The 20,299-nt window shown below is 42.7% G+C and overlaps 1 protein-coding gene across 2 annotated transcripts in view; it reads left to right on the top strand.

Moving 5' to 3' along the window:
- GTPBP4 (GTP binding protein 4) overlaps positions 1-20,299 on the top strand; it is a 29,191-nt gene that overhangs the window by 5,617 nt on the left and 3,275 nt on the right. Inside the window, exons 1-13 of one of the 2 annotated variants that reach the window (XM_035129389.2) lie at positions 5,744-5,903; positions 8,923-9,093; positions 11,872-11,975; positions 12,275-12,411; positions 13,166-13,266; positions 14,473-14,565; positions 15,666-15,857; positions 15,963-16,028; positions 17,208-17,297; positions 18,421-18,531; positions 18,864-18,941; positions 19,040-19,091; positions 19,881-19,981. In XM_035129389.2, coding sequence (XP_034985280.2) covers positions 5,856-5,903; positions 8,923-9,093; positions 11,872-11,975; positions 12,275-12,411; positions 13,166-13,266; positions 14,473-14,565; positions 15,666-15,857; positions 15,963-16,028; positions 17,208-17,297; positions 18,421-18,531; positions 18,864-18,941; positions 19,040-19,091; positions 19,881-19,981 — 1,344 coding nt within the window. In that variant the 5' untranslated portion in view covers positions 5,744-5,855. Of the gene's footprint in view, positions 1-5,743; positions 5,904-8,922; positions 9,094-11,871; positions 11,976-12,274; positions 12,412-13,165; positions 13,267-14,472; positions 14,566-15,665; positions 15,858-15,962; positions 16,029-17,207; positions 17,298-18,420; positions 18,532-18,863; positions 18,942-19,039; positions 19,092-19,880; positions 19,982-20,299 lie in introns of those variants that run through there. The other variant, XM_035129390.2, reaches the window with a different exon arrangement.

The raw sequence follows: 20,299 nt of genomic DNA, 5'->3' as shown, positions 1-20,299 counted from the left end.
AACTCTTCTGGCTTTATTGGCCTTGTTTGTGATAAGTGTTGTTCATTTATTCATTACTGAAATTAAATGGTGAAAAGGATTAGTTGATTGCCCAGCTGATTGGAATATAAATGCTGTTCAAATACACTGACACTTGCCAAGATGTTATAATTTGCCCAGAGCAGCTGAGAAGATACCGGTACCACAGGGGTGCCAATCCTATATAATAAAGTCCCTGTGTCTCTGCGTCCAGTATTCCCTGTGTCCCTGGGTTTGCGCTAATGTGCATGTGCCCCACGGACACAGGGATTGGACACAGAGACACTTTGGAGAGGGGAGCTCGGCCCGGCAGGGAGACAAGCCAGGCTGAGGCGGCGAGGCGGGCACGAGGGCCGCCCCTCCAGCTGGCCGCTCCCCTTCAATCCCCTCATAGCCGGAGCGGCCGCCTCAAGCTCCAGGCTCCTTCCTCCTCCTCCTCCAGCAGCAGGAGCGCGACCTCTCTGGGCGGGACAATGGCGGGACCCCCTCCTCCCACCTCCCGGCAGCACCGGCCGCCCCTTGCGGCTCCTCACGGGCGCACCTCGCCCTCACGCGGGATCGATCCCCTGCCTCTCAGAAACACCCCTCGCTAGGAAAGCTCCCCCAGTTTCCCTCAGGAAGCTGCCCCGACTGCCCCAGGGTATGCTGGAGTAGCACGATGGGCGCCCACTGCTTCCGGGCCCAGGCAAACCCCTTACCAGCTGGAGGAGCAGGCCCCAAAGGGCAGCCCCCATCCTCCTTCTTCAACTCCTTGCCGCCGCTGGAAACAGGTCTTCTTCCCTCGCAATACCTTCTGGCCGTTCTCCCCTGCGCCTCTCTTTCTCTTAACTCACAAACCGACCCAAACAAAATCATGCCCCGGTTTCTCTCGCCGGCCGGCCGCCTCTTCACTGGCGAGCTCCTCCGCTTCTCCTTTCATTTCGCCCGGCCGTCTTGAAGCAGCGAGTCCCAACGGGTCGCCTTTTTCTGGGTGGGATTTTGCTGTGGGGAGAGGCGGCCCGCGCGGAGCGCCTGAGGGGAAATGTCTCCAAGGTCTCTCTCGGGCAGCCCTCAAGACCTTTGAGCACCACAGGGAAAAGAGACCCCGGGGGTTGGGGGCTGTTGGGTAGGGAAATGGGGTGAGTTTGAGCGGCCGACGGTTCTCTGAGCATATTCAGAATTCCTCGCAGGGTTCCTGCGCCTGCCGAGACACACGCTCTAGCACCCGTTATTTTAACGGGCTTCAAGATACTAGTAGCAGAATAAACTGTTGTGGGTTTTAAACATTTTCTTTCATTGGTTTTGTGGTGGAAGTGATCCTTTGCTATCTAAAGAGAGAAATGCTATGAGGAAAAGTTTGGTTGGAGGCCCTTGCCCACAACTCTTGAAGCCTAGTGGTTGCCAAAGGGGTTGTGGTCCTCAAAAGAATGTTGTACACTTGTTCAGAGAGGCAGTGTTATTTCCAGGCTGCTACATGTGCCAGTACAAATAGTACTGAGTTTTTGCCATGCACTATTGCTAGTACATACCTGTGGTACTTAAAATCTTGTGCTGGCAGCCCATATGCTACTGAGCCTAGTTCAAAGTTCTTGTATTAATTTACAATGTCCTTAATGACTTGAGTCGATGCCTGATTCCTTATATCCCTGTCCAATCACTGAGGTATTTGTTAGTGGCCCCCGATAGCCAAGATGTAAATATCATATTGCAAAGGAGCCATGTTCAGCATGTGTTCAGTATTGTAGGGTCAATTTTCTGGAACTCCCAGCTGATATCAGAACCCCTCCCTACTGTTGTGTATTGAGTCAAAGGATTTTATCTCTGTATTATTATTGTCTGTATTTGCATTAGGATAAAGTAACTGCCTTTTGGTTCCAGAGGGTACAGCTACTATTGGTTCATTTAAGCTGCTGTATTTGGATCCTCTGTCTTATTGGTTCCCTCCAAAAGGCAGCACTGTGATTGCCTGATATTGTTCCCTCCAAAATGTATCCCCTTCTAGCTAGTTCCCTGTCCCTATAAATGTAGCCTTCCTGCCCTCACAGTCAGTCTTGTTCACTTTAATAAAGAGCTGTTACTAAAGAACCGTCTCCAGCATGTTTTGTCAAGAGAGCTGAAATCACAAACCCCACGTCACAACACCTACAAAACTTCCAGCACCTGCTGAAGACCCTATTTATATATATGGCATTTAAACCAAATTTTTAATTTTATAGTTGGTGTGCAACTATAGTGCAGCCAAATTTGCAGTTGGAAAGTAAGCACACAACAACACGAGTTCAACAGTAGACTTAAGTCACAGGCACCAATATTGGCCTATAAAGCTATAAGAACCAGCTTACATACAACATACACACACACACAGCAACACTGGGCTCGAGATAATTTTTTTTTTTTAAATTATATTTTTTATTAAACATTTTATCAACACACATACAGAACACAAATACAAAAAGTAAACATCAAAATACAGAAATACAAAAATACAAAAATACAACAAAAAAAATATATCATCTCTAATCCATTTTAATATTCATTGTCCTCTGGCTTCCCCAATTCCCTACTATCTGATTTTCTTTTTTATAAACTTCTGTAGCAGTTTCTAAATCATCCTTCTTACCCATCATATAATCTCTTTAACACTTCAAAAATTTCATCTTTATATCATCTATCATATTTTCTCCCTTTCAATCTTCTATTATTTCCCTATTGCCTTAACTTCTTTATTTTCCTGGATGTTCAAAATCTAGTTTTCAAATTCATACCCTATGTATATTTTAAATTTCTTCCAATCTTTTAAAACTTTGTCATTTGTTTGGTCCCGGAGTCTTCCTGTCAATTCTGCCAATTCCATATAATCCATCATTTTCATTTGCCATTCCTGCCTCGAAGGCAGTTCCTCTTTTTTCCAATATTGTGCTATTAAGATCCTAGCGGCTGTGGTGGCATACATAAACAAATTAACATCGTCCTTGGGGATTTCTTCCCCAATTATTCCAAGCAAAAAGGCTTCCGGTTTTTTCAAAAATGTGTTTTTAAACATCTTTTTCAACTCATTATAAATCATTTCCCAGAAGCCTTTTATCTTAGGGCATGTCCACCACATATGGTAGAATGAGCCAACATCCTGCTTACATTTCCAACATTTATTGTCGCTTTTGTGATACATTTTAGCCAGCTTGACCGGCGTCAAATACCATCTATACATCATTTTCATCAAATTTTCCTTCAACACAGTACAAGCCGTAAATTTCATACCCTTCTTCCACAATTTTTCCCACTCCGACATCATCACATTATGACCCAAGTCCTTGGCCCATTCAATCATCACTGATTTTGTTTGCTCATCTTTCAAATGCCATTCTAGCAACAAATTATACATTCTAGACAAATTCTTGTAGTCTGTCTCTAATAACTCCGTTTCTAATTTCGACTTTTCTGTCTGGAATCCTATTTTTTTATCTAGCTTGAATGCTTCATTTATCTGCACATACTGAAACCAGTCACTCAACCTATCTTTCAATTGTTCATATGGCCTTAACTTAAAGTGGTTTCCCACCTCCATCAGGATATCTTTGTATTTCAACCTATTCTCATCCATATTTGTCCTTTTAGGTTTCTTTGCCTCAAGTGGTGAGATCCACCTAGGAGTTTTTCTTTCCAATAGATCTTTGTATCTAATCCAAACATTAAACAATGATTTCCTAATTATATGGCTTTTAAAACCTTTGTGTAATTTTACTTTATCATACCATAAATATGCATGCCAACCAAACGCATTATCATGGCCCTCTAAATCCAACAAGTCATCATTGTCTAACAAAAACCATTCCTTCAACCAACAAAAAGCTGCGGCTTCAAAATAAATCTTTAAGTCTGGCAAGGAGAATCCTCCTCTTTCTTTTACATCAGTCAAAAGTTTGTATTTAATCCTGGGTTTCTTCCCCTGCCAGACAAATTTAGACAGTGTCTTCTGCCACTCTTGAAAACATTTCATTTTGTCAACTATCGGTAGGGCCTGAAATAAAAACAACATTCTCGGCAATACATTCATTTTAACAGTTGCAATTCTTCCCATTAAGGACAATTTCAACCTTGACCATACTTCCAAATCTCTTTGGATTTCTTTCCAAAGTTTCTCATAATTGTCTTTATACAAGTTCAAATTTTTTGACGTCATATTAACTCCTAGGTATTTCACCTTTTTTACACACTTCAGTCCTGTGCAATCCTCTATATTCTGTCTCTCTTGCAATGTCAAGTTCTTTTCTAGTACTTTAGTTTTCCCTTTATTTAACTTAAAGCCTGCCACACTGCCAAACTCTTGAATTATCTGCAGTACTCTCACTGCACTCTGTTCAGGGTTCTGCAAGGTCGGGCTCGAGATAATTTTTTAACGGCAGGCAAGAAAGGAGGGGAGAGTTATATCCCTGTAAGTTAAAACACATGCAATGAAACAGTGTGATGGCCTTGTCCCCGACTCACTTTGGCTCTGTTTACATCACCAGTTTATAATGCAGTGAGGTTGTTCCTACCCACCCACCCCCAATGCACTTCAGATCACATTTACATGACATTTTACATGTCAGAACGGGTTGAAAATGTTTCTAATTTGGCTGCTGTCCACACAAGTAGGTGGGAAAGATGTCTTCGTATGGCTTAGATTTTTGAATTGGACCGAAGGTGGTTTCCGGGGGAAATGCATTAAAGCACAGCGTTTCTCAAGATGTGGTTTGTGGCTAATGTTGTCACAGCAGCTTCACAAACCAGCAGTGGGAGTGCACTGGATGCAAAGTAATCAGGAGTGTGTCCGCAATGCTGATTTGGAGGCATGCTAATTGGCATTTGGTTTGCGTAATAAGGGATCATTCAACATACCCGGTAGCAGAATTGCCATACAAGGGAGGGGTTCACCCCTCTCACACACATTTTCAATAAAGATTTATATGTGACCACTGGTTTAGTATAGCAATTTTAGTACAGGACCAGGGAAAAATGCAAATTCTAAAGAAACCTAGAATAAAATATGTCTGTGATACTGCTAAGGAGTTATACAAATGCGTATTTTAACTCCCCAGATCTTCAACCTTTCCCCACCCCCAATGATATTTCAGAGGTTGCCCAGTCCAGAATTCAGTTGGTCTCCATAAGAGTTGTACAGTACTGTATTCCTCTAAGGGCCCTTCCAAATGTCCTGTTGTTGTGATACATTTTAATATTGTGTGATTCATTATTAGCTGCTCTGTGTTTGAAAATTCTGCAGGAAATAAGTTTTTGAAGTAAGAACTCTGTGGCCCTAAAATTAATATTTGCATGCCAATTCCCCATTTCTCACCTGTCTGTGATAGTAACCCGTGCAGCTTAGTTGCATTTGAAATACGTTTGATACCTACTCATGATAAGGTTGCAAGCGTTTTTGAAATGTAGCCTATGTATGTAATGTGATACATGGCGTTATGTACACACGTACACCCACCTTCACGTATCAAATAACTGTGATCCGCGTTATGTATTCGGTTGGGTTTCATGGTACTGTAGTTTGGCAAATGACGCTGCAGTTCGTACCTTTGAACTCCAGGCGGCGCTACAGGGCCGCTACTGGCGGTGGAATTGGAGCAGCTTTTCCCAACGGCGCTTTCTAGACATAGGAAAACAGAAGAGTCGCTTCCGTTCAACTACAGTGTTTCCGTATCTGCGCGTGCGCAGCAAGCTTTTCTCGTTCCGGTCTAGTTTTTTTTCTCTCTCTCGTGAGAACGGACGAAACCTGACAGGACGTCCCGCCTTCCGCTTCCCTTTCCGGCCGCCGTGTCCCTCTCTCTTTAACTCCGGCAAAGGGGACGGACGGACGCGCCGCAGCCATGGCGCTCTACAACTTCAAGAAAATCATGGTGGTCCCGTCTGCCAAGGTAAAAGGAGGACGGCTCCCTCTTTCGGAATTCCTTCCGACCGGCGCGCGGGGGCTTCCGAGTGCGACTGCGCCGTTTCTGTGGCATCACGGCGGCGCCGGGTTAGCGCGTGGCGCCGGGGGGGGGGGGGAGGGAAAAGCCATGTGCCGAAGAAGGCGGAGACCACATGACGAGCCTGGCCATTCATTGGCTCTCTCCTCCACGTGGCTCGCGGCTGTGCTACCCAGCAGAAGGAAGTTCAAGGGGTGCCTTCTCTCCAGTGTGTGGTTGGGGGAGAGGAGAGAGCTGTTCCGGATTTACGTACAGTATAATCAAGCTATAGTTTAGGGCCCCACTTTGTTGGGGGCCCCCAAAAAAAATTAAAGGGGAAAAAAACCTGGATGTACATTTCCAAAATACTGTATAAGATAAAAACCAAATAAAATAAAATCTACATACAGCAACAGTGTTTTGTGCTGTGTAGGCTCCCATGATGCAAGTAATGGGCCCCGTCTGCTAGCTTGCTCCCTAAAATATCGCTGGTTTCCTCATTTCGATATCAATTACTCGATAAAATACATATTTTGTTATTAGCAAATGGCTTTAGATACCTATTAGGTCCCTAAATTACCATATAGCATATATTCAACACAAAAAACAGCAACAATTTGTTGTTGACAAAGGACAGCTGGACATATAAAGGGCCCCATTACCCTTTAGGGCCTCATCAAACCTAAATCCGGCCCTGGGTGCCAGGGAGGGGTAAGAATAGGTAGCGATCCTATTCTTCTCTCCGTGCCTCCTCAAAAACACATGACCCTAATAGTGACACTTTTATTTATGTATTAAGTTTGTTGCAGAATCGTAGATTTTGGAAGGGGTACCTCCAAGGGTCATCTAGTCCAACCCCCCGCCATGCAGGAATCTCAATGCAGAATCCTTGTCAGACGCTTTAATCTTGCGACCTAACAACCAGTCAAATAGGCAGCAAACCCCATGTTAAAACTGAAAGGGAAGAGAAGCGCATAGAAAACTTCCCACCCGCTACTTCTAAAAGGCTGCAGATAGTTAAAGGCCTTCTTTCAGAGGAATGGTTTTGCCCGGAGCCCCTCGATTATTTATGTGTTTTTTGTTCCTAAGGTGCTAAGCAAGGAACCAGGGGTCCTTGGGCCCTCAGAATGCTTCTGAATCACAACTCCCATGAGTGTGGCCAGCAGTGAAGGGGGACGGGCAGGAGTCATACCGGTAGTTCAGTGATGTCTGGGTGGGCCAGAGATTCCTCACACCTGCGGCTGTTAAGACAGAAGCACAACAACAAAAACGGGCAAATAAGCAAATGAAAGCATGCATAATGGCTAAAAGCTGCATTCAAACAGACATTTAAATAAAATTGCTATTGTTTTTAAAAAGGCTGACGTTTTTTTTTAAAAAAAATTAAGTTTGGAGAAAGAACTGTCTTTCTTTTTGGCCTGGTACTTAAGTGACAGCAGAGGGCTTTCCAGACATGTTTCTGTGGGGGTCGTGCTCAAAGGGAGCCACCATTGAGAAGGGCTTCTTTTGATCATCACTTGCTGGTGCTTCAGATGACAGTCTTGGATGAATGTGGCAGGTGCGTCCTCACTGTGAATTGGTGAAGTCTCCTCCCTTTCCTGGGCAACCTCTCCATGTGTGCAGAAGACTCCAGCTGTCTTAATATAGCACCACTCCCTATCTTCACCCCCACAGAATATTTGTTGTAGGTGGTGCCTTTCTTTCTTTCTTTTTTGGCACCTCTATTCTCAGCTTATTTGCTCTTCTTCCAATATTGTTTTGCCCAATACAAATGGCTTTCCTTCCTCCCACTAGAAACGAGTGATGAGAGAATAGTCCTATACTGCTAGCGGCTCCTTTTTGTACAAGGTGATGCTTATCTGAATTACTCTCGTAACATTCCGTGAGAGAAATTAAACTGTATGGACGTTTCTGTGTTGGTTCACATCCATGGTTCTTAGAAGTGAAACGAGGGCTCTGTTCTGGAGGTGGAAGCTACAGGCTCAGTTCTTGATGTGCTTTCAGTTTCTGATAAATTCTCCCAGTCAATGGATAGTACCGGCAGGTCATTGTGTGTCCTTAAATGGTTTTGGTAGACTGTGCTAGGAGCCTGAAGCACAGCACCCTTTCCTTTGCTTGTCCCCAGGCCTAGCAGAGAAGCAAGCATCACCATCCAGGTGATCTGTCTTTATTTTTCTTAGATGTTGCATCAGGTTTTTTGGTACATTTTACCCTCCCAAGATCCTAGATGGCAGATTTGCTGTGGTTCTTTTTAAGGAGCCTTTAAGGAACATGCGAGAGCTTGAAACAGTCTCTCATGTATTTTTCTATTGTAGATTTTATTAAGGAATTGAAGAACACATAAATTTATCCCCAGACAGTTTCCTGGTCTGTCTTTCAAAACTTTTTTGAGCATTTTTCTTGAGGGGTCTAATAAATCTGTTGCAAAACAGGCAACAATATATCTGGATGTTGTAATATATCTCAAACCTGCTTTGATTGTTAGATCTTAACTTGTCCCCCTTTACTAACTGGTTCTTCCGGATTTCCTTATATTTTGTACTTCCTTTAATGGCTGGTTGACTGTAACAAATACTTGATTGATTGATGTTGACACTTTATATTGAAATAAGTTATGATGGAAATTAATGGAACTTTGACGCATGTGTGCTTAAGAACAGAGAGCAAGTCTGTTAGGGCAATGAAGGGGTTTGGGGTGGATTTTTAAGCACAATCAATACCAGTAAAAATTATGTGAAATTGCTGTTCTTTTAACGATGGGTTGAAACATTTTGTTCAGAGGCAAGCAGGCAATGAATGCATGTCTCATGATCCCTAGTCTTAAGGGCTTTCCAGAGTGCTTTGCCCTGTTGCAGCACACTTGAACGAACTCTTCCTTTCTGCTTTCAACTACAGATGTGAGTTTTTGACTCTTGTTTTATTGTGACGTTTGGTGACTTTGAAAACATTAAACACATCTTCTTCCTTGCCGTTTGTTCTTTAACTGCAGGACTTCATAGACCTGACGTTATCCAAGACGCAGCGGAAGACTCCCACAGTAATTCATAAGCATTACCAGATTCACCGCATTCGTCATTTTTACATGAGAAAAGTAAAATATACCCAACAAAATTACCACGACAGGCTCACCCAAATCATCATGGATTTCCCAAAACTAGATGTAAGTGGCTTTGGCAAGAGGCAGTTGAACACAAAAAGTTATTCTAAGCCCAGTGTTATACTCTCCGCATGACACATGCAAAAAACTTGCAAAAATCTTTCTTTTGGGTAAACTATATCTGGTTTCTTAGAGAAAGGTTATGTGCTTCTAGTTCTTTCTTTTACATTATTATAAATTGGTCTGTAAAGCCCTAAATGGTTTGGGGACCAGTTATCTTGGGGAATGCCTGCAGTATCCTGCCAATAAGGTGAGTTCTGCTGGCATGTCTCTCTTGACCACACCCTCCCATCAGAGGTCAGAGAGATAAATGACTACCTGACATTTAGAAAATACCTAAAGGCAGTCCTGTTTAGGGAAGTTTTTAATCTGTGATATTTGATGTATTTTAAGGTTTGTTGGAAGCCGCCCAGAGTGGCAGGGGAAGCCCAGCCAGATGAGCGGGTTATAAATAAATTATTATTATTTATTATTATTATTAAGTCTGGATTCCTGGAACTTGGTATAGGGCTTTCTCAATAGCTGCCCCTCCAGTTGTGAAATTCTCTTCCCCTGTAGCTTAGAGTGGCACTGGCATTAATGAGCTTTTAGTGCCAAGTGAAAATCTTCCCCTTTTGTCTTGCTCCCACATGCTGACATTTTTATAACAGATGGGGAACACTTGCATCAGCTTTAGTCTGGGTTTGCTGGATTTGTTTTTTGTTTTATGAAACTGATGTAACACATATGCTGTGGCTTGCCCTGTGACAGCTATGGGTGGAGTTTGGCTATCGATCCCCGAAACAATGTAGCATATGTTGATAAAGTACAGTATGGACAAAGTTATTTATTTAGGATACATAAAAGTCACCTTCCTCTGGGAAAGTTCAGGGCGGTGTACTGTACAGGGCGAGTCTTTTAAAAGAGGCCCCTTGGAACATGTGTACTCTGTATCCAAGGGGCCTCCTTTAAAGGACTCACCCTGCACAACAGACATTAAAAACATGATATGTCTGTTAAGCTTATTTTACTATGATTTGCTGCTTATTGAGAAGGAGAGAGCCATGTAGGATTTTGGATAGTGTTCTGTGAAAATATATGCACAATTTGTTTGAGTCGTTCTGGCAAAATGAATAATCATATGCTTTAAAGACTGTATTATACAGTAGACAAGATGTTGCCTGCTGATACAGCTTAAGTAGATCATGGAGTGTGCAAGTTTATAATTCTGTAGAATTTATTGCTCCTTGGCTCCTGAAAGCTTGCATACTCCTACATCGACCTGGGCCGAGCTAATGAATGCTGTTTTAATTTGTCCCACTTTTTTAACAGCTGCTGTTTCTAACACGGTCAATAGTGTAGCATAGTTCCGTTTCTTCTTAGAGTTGCATCATTCTAGTTGCTTTTTATGCAAAGAGAAGGCTAGGTTGAGCAAGAAAGAGTTTGCTAAAGAGAGTAAATGTTTTTTCTTTGCAGTGCATTATGGATGCGGAACCTGTTCTCCATTTTTGCCTGGGTCTGTGCTCTCTATGGTCATCAAACAGATACAAAAACCGTAACCTAGGATTAAATGAGCTCCACAGACTCATACAAGAAGCTTGTGTTAGCCTTGTTCAGGGTTTCCCAAGCTTTTATCTCCAGCTATTTTTGGACTACAACTCCCATCATCCCTAGGTGGCTGGACCCAGTGGTTAGGGATGATGGGAACTGTAGTAAAAAGAAAAAAGTTGGAGGCCCAAGTTTGGGAAACCCTGGCCTAGTTGAATTGTGTGACATTCTTATTCTGAGCAGGTTATTCTTTCTCTTGAGCTGTGTACACACTCCTGTTTGCTCCTGTCTGCATTGAGTGTACTTTTCCACTCCTGGTTTGGGAAGTGGTGTACAGAAGACATTAGCCTCAGTCCATATATATCTTGTTATTTCTTTGTTTTTAATGCATTTTGCCTTAAAACCAGCTTTGATCTGAATTATAGAAAAGAACAACCTAGCTGTGTTTAAGACTTGTAATGTGTACACAGCCTTGTTATTAAGTTTTTCTTCCATCCTTTAACCTGATGGTTCCCAGTGCATAGCTGCCAAGTTTTCCCTTTTCTCGCGAGGAAGCCTATTCAGCATAAGGGAAAATCCCTTAAAAAAAGGGATAACTTGGCAGCTCTGGTTCCCAGGGAACTCAACAATATATTAAGTACCCAAACCAATACAAGAGCCATAAAACCATTATGAAAACCAAACATAAAGCAAGAAATCAGTAATTCAGACAACATCGCAGCAGTTTTCATTTTACATCAGCCCAAATGATTAGCCTAGGGAAATAAATGCACCTTAATCTGGTGCATAAGAACAGATAGTGGAGGAGGCAGCAGTATCTTTGTGACAGCGGTGGGGGTCTTTTTATGGTCATCTGACATTATATTGATGTTGGATGATTGTCAGATGGATAGCCACACAGCAGGTGAATGTGGTTGAGGAAAACTGCCGTGTGATTCCCTACTCCTGCCCTATTGGAAGGAACCTCCATATCTAGGGTGCCACAACAGAGAAGGCCCTGTTCTGCATTGTTGCACCACAAACAATGGATGTAAACAGAAATAGGAGCGGGCTGCTCCTGGATTTATGCTGCATCATAGAATGCTTTTTTGAACTTTCTCCTAGTTTCAAAATCAGTTTACTGTGTGGCCTAAAATTCCCCTGAGCTTGCGGAAGTAGTCAGCCCTCTGAACCTTGGCTGTGCTACTTAGCAAAGGTCAAACCGCTAAGAAGTTTGCATATTGACATAAGTTTTGTTCTTTTTTTTCCTTCCAGGACATCCATCCATTTTATGCAGATTTGATGAACGTTCTATATGACAAAGATCATTACAAGTTGGCTTTGGGGCAAATTAACATTGCAAAAAATCTGATTGACAAGTAAGAGCTTAATATTTAGTTGTTGTCCATGTTTCAAAAAACATTTCTGTTGTTTGGATCACTGTAACACATACACACACATTTTGTTTGGAAAAGGCTTCCTATTCTCTGCTTGCAGTTCCTCCTTATAAAGCCATGTCTTTGAAACATGAAGGAATGCCTGCATATTCCTTGGGACTTACCCTTTCATTCCCCCCTTTCAAATGCTGCAGTTCTGTGCTCAGTTATTAGGATGGTGGAGAGGGCAACGAGTTTCTAGTGGCCTCAATACAGGTTTGACTTCTGTTTTTGAAATACAGCGTTGCCAAAGATTATGTACGGCTGATGAAATATGGAGATTCCCTTTACCGATGCAAGCAGCTGAAGCGGGCTGCTCTGGGACGGATGTGTACAATCATCAAAAGACAGAAGCAAAGCCTGGAGTACTTAGAACAAGGTGGAGTATATCAGGGATGATAGCAGAACAGATACCACCCTTTATTGCGATACCACCCTTCAATCAGTAAGTTCATACCGGCCTCTCAGGCTTCTTGTCCCAACTTTACCTTCACAACCGCCCTGTGAGGCTGAGAAAGGGACTGGCTGAAGATCACCCAACGAGTGCCATGGCTGAGTGATGGATCTATTACTCTTCTGGCAGCAATAACCATTGCAGCACTTTGGCTGTCATTAGACAGTGAACTTTAGTAAAAGTTAATCTGCCAGAAATGGGCCCATTCAATAATATCCCTGGCCAATCTTCCATGTTCAGCCAGAGAAAGAATATGAGACTCGCCTTGCTTCTACAAGAAGTAGGTAGCCTGGTATGTCTTCATTTAAGGGGTGGAACTTTTTGCCAATTAATATTACGCAAGAGCTGTTAGTACTTTGGGCGAGCTCAAGGCTTTCCAACTGCAATGAAAATCCCCTCCTCCTCCATTTCCTGCCTGCCCCTGTCCCCTCCCCTAAACTCTTCTGGAATGCCCCAGCACAGATTTACGGAACATTCAAAGAGAGGGCAGGGAATTTCTGTTGCACAATTGGACTGCTTTGTGGATACTGCCCTTCGTTCAAAATGCCTGCTTAGGACTCTTCTGCTTACACTGGGCCTATCAGATGCGTAGCTCAGCCATTGGTAATTGTGTATCAGTGCCCGGATGCTAAGTATTTTTAGATTTCAACAAATGAAAGATTGTCTTTATTTTTTACAGTGCGTCAGCATTTATCTCGGTTGCCAACCATCGACCCTAACACACGGACTCTCTTACTGTGTGGTTACCCGAATGTTGGGAAATCCAGCTTTATAAACAAGGTTTGTGGATATTTGTATGGCTTCGGAGCCAAAGGAAAGTACTGTGCACTCTTGAGCTACTTTTTTTACTCGGAAGTAAATCCCATTGAGTTGCATGCTCCCTAGTAAATGTGTTTAGGATGGTAGTCTTAGTTGAGTTTATATTCAACTAGGGATGTACAGGTGGTGCTATGGGTTAAACCACAGAGCCTAGGCTAGGGCTTGCTGATCAGAAGGTCGGCGGTTCGAATCCCCGCGATGGGGTGAGCTCCCGTTGCTCGGTCCCAGCTCCTGCCAACCTAGCAGTTCGAAAACACCTCAAAGTGCAAGTAGATAAATAGGTACTGCTCCAAGCGGGAAGCTAAACGGCGTTTCCGTGTGCTGCTCTGGTTCGCCAGAAGCGGCTTTGTCATGCTGGCCACATGACCAGGAAGCTGTACGCCGGCTCCCTTGGCCAATAATGCAAGATGAGCGCCGCTACCCCAGTCAGTCACGACTGGACCTAATGGTCAGGGGTCCCTTTACCTTTAGGGATGTACTGCCTCTTAATGAGTGAATAGATATTTTAAATATTTGAGCAGATAAAGTGCCATATTCCATTTTAAAGGCTGCAATATCAGCAGTGGGCATGGCCAGGGCCAGATCAACAGGCGTTACAGAGGACTGCATTCAAGCTATGCAAAACTCAGAGGTTTCCATGCACAATCTCTCCATCCGGGCACAAGTGCAATAGCACTCTGCACGCCTGTGATTCCCAGGATGTATTCAGAGTACAATGTCTTTGACAGTGGAGGTAGAACACAACTATGGTGGATGGTAACCATTGATAGTCTTGTCTTCCATGAATTTGTTGGTGGCCATCACAGTCTCCTGTGGGAGCATTTTCCATATTTTAACTATGTACTGCATGAAGGACACATTCCAGCCTTGAGTATGGGGTAGGACCAGGGAAGAGGGTGGCCTGGGGAGAACCCCAGGGGCTGGATAGAGAAACCTGGAGCTTGGAAGTTCCACCCCAAGTGCTAAATGGAAGATACTTGGTTTTACATATTTTGAGTTCCAGAACAGAAAATATCTTCTCTCTCCTACCCCACGCCTAAATAAGTGTGCTCTAGTGGCTCAGACATTTTTCTTGTAAGAAGTCGAGTATGGCCCTTGTTTGTTTGGAAAATGGAATTGTCTTATAAATGGAGAGACGCTGCAACTTTGGGATTTCTTGTGTTTCAGGTGACGAGAGCAGATGTAGAGGTGCAGCCGTATGCCTTCACCACAAAATCTCTGTTTGTGGGCCACATGGATTACAAGTACCTGCGTTGGCAGGTAAGGACTTTGCTGTAGCAATTAGTTGGGATGGATCTTTCTCCTTCAAGGTAACGCTGTGAATCGTATTTTGGCTTCCTAGAGTTCCTTATAAGTTTTCCGAACTTCCAGTTAGCTGATTAGGATTCATGATGGCTGCATTGAACTAGATTGCCTTGCTCGCAATCTTCACCTTTGTAGCAAACGGCAAGCTAGGTTGGGAGTCTTCTTTTACAATAATGGCCACTCCTTCCAAGCTGTAACCCTCTGGAGATTGAGCCCTTGTCTCAATGCAGTTTTCAAAGGAATTTCTCCTTTTTAATAGTGTTTGCCCAGTCTTGTCTCGGCCACGGACCCCAACGCAGCTCATTTGGTGCTCCTGTAGATGAGCTGATTGGGGTGATGTTTCTGTGTGTCTGCTCACCACTTATTGAGTCATCTGATGATACTCTAGCTCAGCTATCCACATGACTGCATTAGACAGGCAGTCTGGAAATGTGGGCGACTGCAGTTTCTAGACTCAAGGGTTGTGAAGAAATAGTTTTAATCCTCTGGCAATATAAAACAATTACAAAATAGTGTCTTGGGCTTTTTAGCCCTTGGAAGGGTGTTGACACTCTGTACTTAGCTGCCTAGCCATTGATTAACGTAACTTTCATGTTCTGGAGCTTTATGAAAAACCCTGCACCAAAACCATAAAACAAACCTGTCCAAATCTGCCTAGGAAGATCAGTTGGCATGTTTCAGTTTGTCCAAGTGAATACAGTGACTTCAGCTAGCAGTCCTGTAGCCAGATGCTGTGCTTGTTTACTTAGAAGTAAGTCTACTGAGTTCAATAGGACTTACTCGCAGGATATGTGGGTATGGGGTTGCAGCCATTGATATTGCATGTGGGAGCCAAGAATTTCTTTGGTATTCTGAGCGATATCATTTCAGCATCCTTCTGTTTTGCAGTTTAGGAGGAAAGGATAATAGTATTTGAGTTGCGGAGGCGCTTGAAATGCCTGTGCCCTCCATTTACAGAGGTGTTCCAGAAGTGGGGCTATTTTTCCTTCGCAGCCCGGTTTGCTTGTCAATGCATGTGAGATCAAGGACTTTATTGCTGTCTGTCTTCATTCTAGGTAGTGGATACCCCCGGTATTCTGGATCATCCCCTGGAAGAGAGAAACACCATTGAGATGCAGGCAATAACAGCGCTTGCCCATCTTCGTTCAGCTGTCCTGTACGTCATGGATATATCAGAACAGTGTGGGCACAGCCTAGAAGAACAGCTAGAACTCTTCAGCAATATCAAGCCACTGTTTGTCAACAAGGTGAGCTGGGATTTAATACCTGATGCCGAGTTGCTCCTTTCTTGGTTATAAAATCTAGACCGTATGCTTAGTTCAATCTGTTATTTCCCCTTTTTTAACTTTCAGCCTCTAATAATTGTAGCAAACAAATGTGACGTGAAGAGGATTTCTGAGCTTTCTGAGGAAAACCAGGTAGGAAATTGTGTTTGTCCATCTGTCTTAGGGTTGTGCACTGGCTTGGAGTGCACCTTGAATAATGGGGTAGATCATGGAGATTTGGAGAAGACTATTCCTTTGCAGAGTCAGGTCATGCCATTAACAAGGCATGTCGAAGTGGATCAGGGTCAAACTCAATTTTCCGAGTAGCTCTATCGCCTCCGTTTTTCTAAAAAGTTAAACCCACAATTTTACCCTCGCCATTTTTTTTTTGAGAAACAAAACCAAGTGGTCTGGAGAAACGGCCAGAACTTCAGAGGGGACAAGGTGGTGTTCTGGTAATATCTTTTCATTTTGATGAAGAGGTTTAGCTTCCATTCACTGAATTATTTCCCCTCCATGCACCCCAATCAGAGTAATTTGGGGGAGGCAGTTTGTTTATTTCAAAGAGTTGTTCTTTGTGAGGGTCTTCATTCTCGTCTGAATTTTGGCTGTGAGAGCAGGGAGTAAGCAGCAGAGTCACACTATGAGAGTAGCCTGCTTTTTCCCCAGTCATCCTTTTTCCTAACAGGCAATTCAAAGCCATAACTTGCTTTCTTTGGTGACTGTTCCAGTTTTTTATACCAAAGGTGATATCACCTAGCCCCTGGACCAGTTTCCTGAATTTTAGCAGGCTTCTTAGCCTGAAACTGGCAGGCGTAACCCACCTGGAGTGGTTCCTTTGCCTGCAAACTTCATCCACATGTGAAAAAAGAAAAACACTAGCCATTTTTTGGTTTCCAGTTTTAGTCAATGGTGGTTTCGGATTTAACTGATCGGAGTCAGACATACCCAAATAATGAGCTGAATTGCAACAATTTAGGTTGTATACACACTGTACTTTTCAGGCACAATACATTGAGAGTACATCCATAGCACATTTCCCTCCTCAAAGAATTCTGGGCACTGTACTTCACAAAGTTGCAACTCCCAGCAACCATTAACAAATTACATGCCCAGACTTTTTTGAGGAGGGAAACAGATGGAACTGTGGTCTGCATATGTGTACTGTAATTTATTTCTTGTCCGATGTGACACATTCTAACTGTTGTATCTTCCAGTTCATGAAGGTCTTGTGCTTATTTTGATACCTTAGCAATAGAAGGCAGCAATATTTTTGTTGGGTTTAAGCATTTAGTTTCACTACTGAATTCACGTGTGTCCTTCATCTTTTAGAAAATGTTTGCTGATTTAGAAGCAGATGGGCTTCCTGTCATCGAGACAAGCACCCTAACCGAAGAAGGAGTGATTCAAGTTAAAACAGAAGTGAGTTGTGTGTTTGTTTGTTTTTGTATAAGCTGTGTTTCACACACACTCATTGGATTGGTCCAACAGTGACCTCCTCCACATTTCAAAGATTTGTGAACAACAACAACCTTGCACTAGGACACTGCTGGAGAAATGTGAAGCCAAATCCAAAGGCGATTATTATTATTATTATTTATTAAATTTGTTAGTTGCATTAGCTTGTCCAAGGCAATCCAAAGCGACTTGTGCAACCACAAGACCTACCGATTTCAGCAAATGTTTATGGCATAGGACCACCAGCTCTTCTACCTTTTGCTCATGGTTGTTTTGACCAACCTATTGTTCTGTTAGCTGCTGGCAGCTGAACTGGAAGCCTGTTTAGACAACTGTAAAGAGGAGGAACATTAATGATAGGCTTTCTTTATTGTTCCATTCTCTCTAAAAGGGAACTTAGGTGGTTGACTGCCAAACAATTTACAAGCAAGAGAGGGTCATCCAGAAAAGAAAGGAGTGTTTTATATGTACTGGGGGGGGGGGGGCAGGGGAGGACCTTTTGGCCCTCACATTCTAGACTGACAAGTGTGCGAAGTTCTTTTAAAATGCCCTCCTTAGTGGAAAGGCAGAAAAGTCTGGCGATAATGGGCCGATTGATGCAAGCACTGGCTTGCTCTGTAGGTGAATTCTAGATCAAAGACATTAAGCTTAATATTAGGGATGATGGGATTAAACCAGGAAATTGTAAGAGAGAGTAAATCTTGGCCTTCCAGAAATTTATAATGATTTTGCCTTGCAGAGTCAATTTTTTTTAAGCATTTCAGATTGGAGGTTTGATAGTGCACGAGTAGTTAAATAATTAGGGCAGCCATCTTGCTTGGTGATTTCACACACACTCAGTGTGGTGCAGATGTAGTGCTTCCTTTTCACTGTGGTTATTAGATGGAGAGCCTGTGCTCTCCCAGTTTCCTTTCCCCTGCTGTTTTTCCAGTTACAGTAAGGAGGGAATTTGGGAGCCCGTGGGGTACTCCGTGAAACTCCTGCTCAGTGAAACCGACGTTAAGAAATTGGGAGCCATTATGTCTGCGTGTTATTCGTCTGCTTTCATCAGCATATTTTTTTGAATTCCTATTTTGCATGTTCTCAGGCCTGTGACAGGTTGCTGGCCCATCGTGTTGATACCAAAATGAAAGGAAACAAAGTACATGATGTACTGAACAGGCTCCACTTAGCTGTCCCTTCCAAAAGAGATAACAAGGTTAGTGTGTGTGCCCATTATACCTCTGTGTCCTGTCCCCCCGGTTTCAGCAATGTATGTATATACCCGTGTTTCTCCAAAAATAAGACACCGTCCTATATTTATTTTTCCTCAAAAAAACACACGGTGGCTTATTTTCAGGGGATGTCTTTTTTATCATTATTAAGTATGGTACAGTTTAACCTACAAGGTTAAACTGCCTATCACTATGGCTTATTTTCGGGGTATGGCTTATTTTCGGAGATAATAATGCATCTAATCAAAACAGTTTTGGTCCTTTTTTGCTTTTGTTTAAACTGATTCCTTGAGCTCATCTTGGTTTTACCCTTTAGGAAAGGCCGCCTTTTATCCCTGAAGGTGCCCTGCTCCGCAAAAAACGCATGGAAGTTGATGCGCCTAAAAAGAAACTGGTAAGCGTCTTTTGAAAGATTTTCCCAGGAGGAGAACAGCAAAATTCGTGTGAAGCTTTCAAAAAGGGCCCATTTTAATGCTGTGTGCTTGTTCACAGGAGAAAGACATTGAAATGGAAATGGGAGACGAGTATGTTTTGGATCTTAAGAGTAAGTAGTAACAGTAATCTTAAATGTTCTCTAGAGGTGTCGCTGGATGTAGTGTTCCCATTTTGCAGACAGTTCAGGTAGAAAACTGCAAGGTTAACTTCAGCCACTGTGTGTGGTTAGCAGCCCTGTTTAGGGAAGTTTTAAATGTTTGATGTTGCTTTTTTATTATTAATATTCTGTTGGGAGCCGCCCAGAGTGGCTGGGGAAACCCAGCCAGATGGGTGAGGTATAAATAACAATAATAATAATAATAATAATAATAATAATAATAATAATAAACATTATTATTAACATAATAATTATGTTATGCTCTTAGTCTACTGGATAATACTGGTGTTCACCTAATTTTCCATCAGGGACTATATGTTAAAAAATATATAGGGTTCTCCGTTCTTGGTTCTTGAGTTTGCAAAGTTGATGGAGGGCTTTGTCAGTCTACATAGGGAGTGAACAACCTGCAGCCTTTGGCCTAATGTCGTGTATTCCTTTCCTGAATTACCCTCTCCTGTGTTGCCGCTGGCAAGCTGCTTTGGGTGGAGGGAGGGTACCAGGTGTCAGAAAGTGAGTGACATTTCTAGACAGTGAGTTTTTTTGGACAGATAATAATCAAACTACAAGTTTTTTTTTTAATGAAGCCTAAGGTTAAAGGAATATTGTTCTGGTTGCCAGACAGGTTTATCAGCTCTGGACCACTTGCTAGCAAGTAACTTCCTACTGTAATGATGAAATAGCAACTTCTATGCTGCACAAATTAATAATTATGTGTGTTGTTTCCCCTCCCCCCTTTAGAATACTGGGATCTAATGAATCCATCTGAAAAATATGATAAGGTGCCAGAGATATGGGAAGGACACAACATAGCAGATTATATTGACCCAGATATCATGAAGGTAGGAGTTATCCCCATTAACTTCACACTTCAATGTACAGAAAATGTGTGCATTCTTGTCATGGCATGAATATACAGACCATTCTGTCAAGCTATGCATTTCTTGTCTAGTCTCTTATTAAGAAGACTTACAACTAAGAAGAATGAGTTGATTTACTCAGTAAAACCATCACTCTGCTTCTGCCTTTAATCTTGGTTCAGAAATTGAGAATTTTTGATATGGCAGTCAGGAGTTTGAGCATTAACTACCTCAAAGGCTCAGTTGATGAATATTTGAAGCATACATATTGTAAAAAAAAAAAGTTTCTAATGCATTGTG

Source organism: Zootoca vivipara, chromosome 12 (assembly GCF_963506605.1).
Source record: "Zootoca vivipara chromosome 12, rZooViv1.1, whole genome shotgun sequence".
Lineage (NCBI taxonomy): Eukaryota > Metazoa > Chordata > Lepidosauria > Squamata > Lacertidae > Zootoca > Zootoca vivipara.
The sequence above is the reverse complement of the archived record's forward strand: the minus strand, read 5'-3'. Positions and strand labels throughout refer to the sequence as shown.